The sequence below is a fragment of the Sardina pilchardus genome, chromosome 17 (genome assembly GCF_963854185.1).
Source record: "Sardina pilchardus chromosome 17, fSarPil1.1, whole genome shotgun sequence".
Lineage (NCBI taxonomy): Eukaryota > Metazoa > Chordata > Actinopteri > Clupeiformes > Clupeidae > Sardina > Sardina pilchardus.
The window spans coordinates 12,516,705-12,524,793 of NC_085010.1; the positions used below are offsets into that span (position 1 = coordinate 12,516,705).

An 8,089-nucleotide genomic window follows, 5' to 3' on the forward strand; every position below is an offset into this window, starting at 1 on the left:
TTTCTGTGTCGCGTACCATCACGTAAGCATATTCCTCTTTCCAGGGAGAAGAATGGGGGCTGGGGGGGAGATATCCTATTCTTGTTTGCGTACCATCTTGGGGGGTGTGGGGAGGGGGGTATTGGGAAGGGGGATATGGGGGGGACCCCAACCCCACCTACCCACTCTTGTGAGAGTCCAGGGGCCTCATTTATAAAAGTATCGCGTAGAAACCATCTTTCATTTGATCTTAGATCATTTCTGATATGATCGTACGTGTGATTCAGAGAAACGAACGTACGCACAAAAAAACGTGCGTACGCCACTCTTGCAGATGTGGCCATTATAAATCGCAAATGAACGTGAATTTGTGCGCAGCCGGGTGATTTTATGTCTCCGCCTTGTACACGCCCCCTCATCAATATCATTAGCATAGGCTTTAATGCAATCGATGGCTGAGTTGTACCTAAAATACATATATTGGAAACTGTAAAGGCCTAGCCTATGCCATCTGATGTTAACCTATATGTTTATGCGCTGTTAGTTCGAATAACTAATTATAATTTTCCAAGCAGCGCTTTCTGGAAAGAAATATGCATCCATGTCCATTGTCCTCTGCTTGCTTTTATTCCTTCTGCTTGCTGTAATGTAGTAGGCAATGTGTGGCAAATGTAGTAGGTTTACTTTGGTAATAGAACATAGTAGGCTACCTTATGACGGAAATACCTACAGTACATCATACTAATTTAGGCCTATACGTTATGGTACAGTATGGCGTTTCCAATATGACCCAGGGTTAGATACTGCCCATGTAGCCTACGGCGGACTCATTATAAGCGAGATACTGTATGTCATGTAGACCGAACGTTTATGGATAGGCTATGTTTTAACTGTAGGCCTATAGCGAATAGTATAAGTTCACCGGTCAATCTTCATTCATTCTGCGCGTCGGGATTCAAGAAATATCGATGTCAGCGACTGTTTACTTTCAAGAATGTCCAGTGACCTTTAGGCCTACCTTTATATATTTTTATATTTTAGCCTGCATTATCCTAATTGTTATTATCCACGTATTGCCATCTGGTCTTGGGCACTGCCATCAGACACAGGCTATGCAATCAGACGCGTGCTATAACTCCTTGCAACTCGGCCGCAATTATGAAGATGCAAAACTCTGCTTTTCAGAGGATAGATTATGTCTATTTACCTTTATGTATTTTTATATAAAGTGGGTAACCCATGAATTCTGTGATCACGGTAATGCGCCTGTGCGTGCGTTTGATAAAGGCAACAATGCAATTACCGTGACAATGGAATGTTAACACCAAATTCTTGAATTTCCCTTTGGGGATCAATAAAATATCTATCTATCTATCTATCTATCTATCTATCTATCTATAGATTATGTCTATTTGCGATGTATAGATGCTGAAAAATACCTGTCCATATATAGCCTACATTATAATATTATCTTTCTGTTGTGGAGCTTGGAATATCATGAACGCAAGTCATATTTCCCTCTTCTAAACAAGCGTAAATGGACACTTTATGGTCAATATCGATGGGAACATTAAATATATAGATGACTCTATGGCCTGCCTGCTTTTTTGAATGCTATGAAATAGATAAGATATAGCCTAGGCATGGCACGGGTGTAGTAGTAAAATAAGAAGTGGGTAACCCATGAATTCTGTGATCGCGGTAATGCGCCGTTTCATAACGCATTCAGAATTCAAGTGTTTATAAAATAGATAGATAGATAGATAGGCTAGATAGGTAGACAGATAGATAGATAGATAGATAGATAGATACTTTTTTGATCACCAAGGGGAAATTCAAGATTGGTGGATTAAATGGTTCTTAGAGTGTTGATGAGTGTTCATATTGTGAATGCAGATAATACAGTGTGCTTTTTCAATGTTAAAAGTTGAAATAGGTGAATACGTCTTTGGAGAGGTTGATAAACTCTATTTTTGAAATGCTGGGGGTGAATAAACTGCGTTTACTTACTTTTAGCCTCCACTTTTAGCCTCCACTACAATATTATAGGATTTTTTCACTTTCCTTTTCCAACCTTTAAGAATTAGTTAAAACTTTAACTTCTATACTTACTACTTACAACTTCTGCTGATATTGATCATGCATATGGTAGAGAACTACATGAGATCGTTGGTCTTCTTGGAATTTTGAGAATTCATCGCATTTGGACCTCAGATTACTTGCAGTACCCTGGCACTACCACACGGAAATGATCGTACGTCAGGTTGGAACCTGACGTGGAGATAAGCACTTTTCCACGTCAAAGACGGTCTTTATAAATCTGAGCGTTGGCATGGATTTGAGCGTACGCACAGTCTTAGATCAAATCTGTGCGTAAGAAAGTTTTATAAATGAGGCCCCAGGGGCGTGTGTGGAAGGGGGGGTCCATGGCGGGCAATCCAGGGTCAGAGAGAGAGAAAGAGTCCTTCATGCCTTTCTACTGTCCATTCTTTGTAAGTGTACAGTACAGCGTCCATGCCAAGCTGTTCATCCAACGGAGATCTCTCTGCCCACAAAAGCCCAAAGGAGTCTCTATGTCTTTGGGCAGAGGGAGGGACACACATCCACCCCTCTCATCTTTCTCTCCTTTGTTCACTTTCTTTTTTTGACCTCTTTCTCTTTCTCGCTCTCGTTCTCTTTCTCTTACACACTCTCTCTCTCTCTCTTTCTCTCTCTGTTGTCCCTGGTTACGGCCCCGACGCTGACCTGGGAGCGGGTCATTAGAGGTCAGTGACCTTGTTCTCCAGCGCGGCGGCGATCTGCTGTAGACGCAGGGTCAGCTGCTTGCTCTGCGCCGCCGGGTCCTCGTCCAGGGACGCGATGATCTACAGGAGGAGCAAGGGAGAGAGGAGAGGAGTGAGAGAGAGATGGAGAGAGAGGAGAGGAGAGGAGAGGGAGAGAGGAGAGGAGAGAGAGAGAGAGAGGAGAGGAGTGAGAGAGAGATGGAGAGAGAGAGGAGAGGAGAGAGAGAGAGACATGGACAGAGAGAGGAGAGGAGTGGGAGAGAGATGGAGAGAGGAGAGGAGTGAGAGAGAGATGGAGAAGAGAGGAGAGAGAGAGAGGGACAGAAAGAGGAGAGGAGTGGGAGAGAGATGGAGAGAGGAGAGGAGTGAGAGAGATGGAGAGAGAAGAGGAGAGAGAGAGAGAGATAGACAGAGAGAGGAGAGGAGTGGGAGAGAGATGGAGAGAGGAGAGAGAGAGAGACAGAGAGGAGAGGAGTGGGAGAGAGATAGAGAGGAGAGGAGTGAAAGAGAGATGGAGAGAGGAGAGGAGTGGGAGAGAGATGGAGAGGAGAGGAGTGAGAGAGAGATGGGAGACAGATGGAGAGAGAGATGGAGAGAGGAGAGGAGTGAGAGAGAGATGGAGAGAGAGATGGAGAGGAGAGGAGTGAGAGAGAGATGGGAGACAGATGGAGAGAGATGGAGAGAGGAGAGGAGTGAGAGAGATGGAAAAAGATGGGAGAGGAAAGGAGTGAGAGAGATACAGAGGAGAGGAGGGAGAGAGACGGAGAGAGAGATGGGAGAGAAGATAAAGAGAGGGAGAGAAGGAAAGAAAGAAGGCCAGAGAGAAAAAGAGAGAGATAGAGAAGCAGTGGGGAATGAGAGAAAAGAGAGAAGAGGTTCAGGTATACAATGTTGTTTATAAAATCAGTGCTCCACCAGTCAAAAGTAAACACCCCTGGGCCAGATACCACAAAACAACCTTCAAAAGCAATGATCTGATGGATAGAGGGAGAGACGGAGAGGAATAACGAAGGGAAAGAGAGAGGGAAGAGAGAGAGAACAAGAAAAAGTACAGAGAAGGATAGACCAACTCCATCATTTACTCTCTAGGAAGAGAGAGAGAGAGAGAGAGGGTGTGCTAGCTTATCATCATTATGTTTTCTCTTTGTTTTATCTGCATTGTCATATGTCTGCTTTGGCAACACTTCATGTCAATAAAGCTCCTTTGAATTTGAATTTGAATTTAAATTTGAGAGAGAGAGATACAGAGATGAGAGAGTGAGAGAGAAAGAGAAGAGAAGGAGAGCAAGACTGATAAGAAAGAAAGAGAGAGAGAGAAGAGAGAGAAGAGAGAAGAGAAGCAAGAGAGAGAAGGGAGAAGGGAGTAGACCTACCCCATCATAGTATTTGCTGGCATACTGGTAAAGCTGATGCAGAGCCACCTGGGTGTTCAGTTTGTCTGTGTGAGACTGGCAAACACGAGGAGAAAATAGAGCAGTTTAGGACAATGAGGACACACACACACACACACACACACACACACACACACACACACACACACACACACACACACACACACACACACACCTCAAAAGGCCCTAATTGAACAAAATAACAGGCAAAGTGCAAAGTATATCCACATGCAAAGTTCCTGTGGTATCATGTGGAGTGGGGCAGCATTGTCCTGCCTTATTAATGTTGCCAGTTATCAGATTAGCTAAAGCTAATCTATTACATCTATTAAATTAGCCCCAGTAACACTTTGGATATTGCCCATCATTCACATTAATCTGTTGTCCTGGAGTCCTAATGTCCTACTCGGTTGTTTACACTTTCTCTCACACATGGAGAACAATTAAAGGGAATAACAGTGAACACATGCATAGCGACATGACGCACACCCACACACCCACACACCCACACACACTGACACACACACACACACACACACACACACACACACACACACACACACACACACACTGACACAGACACAGACACAGACACAGACACAGACACAGACACAGACACACACACACACACACACACACACACACACACACACACACACACACACACACACACACACACACACACACACACACACACACACACCTCAAACACGCACACGCACACACACTCACCCGTGATATTTCTGCAAGGTGGGTGTTCATGTCCTGGTCACTCACTTGTACCATCTGTCTGATGCCCTTGTAATAACTATAAGGACACAAAAAAATATCACCAAGGTCACTCGAGGTTACACTCAGATGCTGAGTGCATCTGATTGCTGATGCAACTGATTTCGTTGAAGTACAGGAACTCTGGGAAAAGAAACTAAAAAGAACTGAACCATCACTCACTCATCCACCATTTTCTTGTATGTGGAGATCTCCTTTGCATAGAGTAATTTGTTGCTTGGGGATTCCTGGGGAGATGACAAACAGATAATAGAGGTCATCAGAACGATGGACTTTACACACCTTACAAGGAATTTGCTTCCAGCCATAACGGTCTCCAATACAGAGAATGTGCAAACAATGAACATATTATTTATAGACAAGACCTCAATGCAACTTGTAAACCATCTACCTCATCCTGAAATGTTAATAAATAAAAACGTGCACACACAAGGGCTGCGTTTCCCAGATTCGTTAAGAAGCTCTTAAGTGCTAAGAACTTCTTAGGAGCGTTCTTAGAACGTTCTTAGAGCGCTCCTAGGAAGTTCTTAGCACTTAAGAGCTTCTTAACGAATCTGGGACACCCGGCCAATGATGGTATCCCACAATCTTTCTGGGTGCTATCACTGTTTTGAGGTTCTGGTGCTTCCCTAATACTACCACCAGATGGCGCCATTGGCTCCACTTTCCTTGACCGGACGGTTAGTGTGGTCTCCATGGCTCCGTGCAGTTCTCAACTGCTGTCCATTCTCAGCCACCTGTCTCTGGCTTTGTCTTATTACTGTCTACTGTTTTCAGTTTGGTCTGCGATTCATGTTTTGGTATTTGTTGACCAGCATTGACCCCATCTTGGCTAGAAGAGTTCAGAGTAGTTTGAAGTCTTTTTTTGAGTCATTGACCGACAGTCTAAAAGAAGCACTCAGTCAACCCTATGCATGTATTGCCAGGCAGCAGCAACAACCTTGGCATTTAAGTAATTAATTCCAAGGCGCTAACTCTCTCAAAGGGGGACTAGGTAGATGATAAAAGTGTTTTCTAAAAGTTTTCCACCGTTCTTCAGGGTGATGTAGGTAATTCCTTGTCTTAGGCTAAGTTCTGCTCCTCCTTTTTTTCCTCAGTCTGAATCTGTTTTCTCTACCCCGTTTTAATGATCCTTCTCTGCATTTTTTAAGCGGGTCCTTGGGTCTCCCCAGAGTGTTCTCTCTGTTTAGAATGCCGACGGCTATTCGCTGCCTCTTGATTCTCACCTCTGCTGATTAAAGTCTCTTCAATTCACAACAGCACCTGCGTCCAGAGACTCTCCAATGGTGGACTCAACACCACCACTGCCAAGTCATGTTAGCAATCTAGGGGGGACCCTAGTGACCGCAATCTCAGAGTATTCCCAAAACCTTATTAAGGGCTTTTTTTTTTTTTTTTAAGTTCCTGTCTTTCGATCTTGCATACTAGAACAACTGTCTCTCAAACCTCCCCTAAAATAAAATCACTGAATAAAATCGATAAAAAATCCTCAAAACACACACACACACACACACACACACACACAGTTGTGCTGGTGTCTCAACAACTTGCTGACTCACACTAGTTCTCAGTTTATTTTCTTTTTAAAAAGACTGGTTAGCCAAAGGCTTTTTTCTCAGGCTTTGTCAAGCTCACACGCACACACCACTAAAAAGAGGCTAAAACGGGTTAGTGTTACCACATTTCCAGGCGTTTTGGGGATGTGTGTGTGTGTGTGTGTGTGTGTGTGTGTGTGTGTGTTGGGGGGGGGGGGTTGTCCTATGGGTTATCCCATGAGGCTCTGCGTTGCTGCGTTGCTCACCCTGCTGAGTTTGTGCTCCGTCTTGGTGCAGGCGTCCATGAAGGTCTGGGCGATAACGGACAGCGAGGCGTCCACCACCTCCGACATGTGCACGTCGAAGATGAAATGGGGGTTCTTCAGGATGTTCACCCAATAGCGCAGGGGCAGACTGCAGCGGGAGAGTGTGAAGGAGCGGAAGGAGAGATAGAGAGATAGAGAGAGATGGATAGATAGATAGATAGATAGATAGAGAGAGAGATAGAGACAGAGGGGGAGACAGAGAGACACAGAGTGAAAGGGAGTTGGGGGACAAAGAGAGAGTGGCAAATGGAATATCATGTAAAGTAAAACATGAAATGTAAATATAAACAAAGTTACACAAAAAAATTCAGGACACTCAGGGTTATTCAAAACAAAAACTCACACACTCACAGAGAGAGAACATATTCATAATCATTGTGTGTGTGTGTGTGTGTGTGTGTGCGTGTGTGTGTGTGTGTGCGTGCGTGCGTGCGTGCGTGCGTGCGTGCGTGCGTGCGTGTGTACCTGTGCAAGCATTATTACACAGCTTCAGATATGTCTCTCCATCTGCAGCTACACACCTTTAAGTGGCCCTAAACTCAGTCTGAATTTGAATATGACTATGAGGGTGAGAAGTGACTGACTCAAGGAAGTTGATTGGCAGCTCTGTGCTGTGCTGTGCCGTCCCCTCTAGCACCCGAGCGCACACACACACACACACACACACACACACACACAGACACACACAGACACACACACACACACACACACACACACACACACACACACACACACACACACACACACACAGAAACACACTCACACTGTGTCTGACGGATGGGTCCCCTCTGTCTTCACAACCCACGCACTAACACACACTATCAAACATTCATCACGAGCCTGCTCGCGTCTCGCACGGCCAGAAAGAGATGTCATTTCTCAAGGCAGAGGAAGTATATGAGCGCACACACACACCCAAACACGCTAACACACACACACACACACACACACACACACACACACACACACACACACAAAGGGCTCACATCACACTGATAGGTCTGTTCTTATTCTTCTCACACACAGGAGCCAGAGGGGTACATAACCTAACCTCTCTCTCTGTCTTACACACACACACACATGCACGCACATACGCACACACACACACACACACACACACATACACACACACACACACACACACACACACACACACACACACACACACAGTTACGCTAATAGTGTGTGTAAAACTAACAATAAAATCCTCATATCAACATTATCATAATATAAACCACCTACTCCCACAGGGAAACACATACACACACACAGAGAGAGACACACAC

The 8,089-nt window shown here is 44.7% G+C and overlaps 1 protein-coding gene across 2 annotated transcripts in view; it reads right to left on the reverse strand.

Moving 5' to 3' along the window:
• Positions 1-2,385: 2,385 nt before the first annotated feature.
• plxnb2a.1 (plexin b2a, tandem duplicate 1) overlaps positions 2,386-8,089 on the reverse strand; it is a 179,244-nt gene continuing 173,540 nt past the window's right edge. For both annotated transcript variants that reach the window (XM_062518614.1, XM_062518613.1), the window contains exons 34-38: positions 6,744-6,891; positions 5,105-5,169; positions 4,886-4,961; positions 4,136-4,210; positions 2,386-2,843 (exon numbers count right to left, since the gene is read on the reverse strand). In XM_062518614.1, the coding sequence (XP_062374598.1) occupies positions 2,739-2,843; positions 4,136-4,210; positions 4,886-4,961; positions 5,105-5,169; positions 6,744-6,891 (469 nt within the window). In that variant the 3' untranslated portion in view covers positions 2,386-2,738. The remainder of the gene's footprint in view (positions 2,844-4,135; positions 4,211-4,885; positions 4,962-5,104; positions 5,170-6,743; positions 6,892-8,089) is intronic.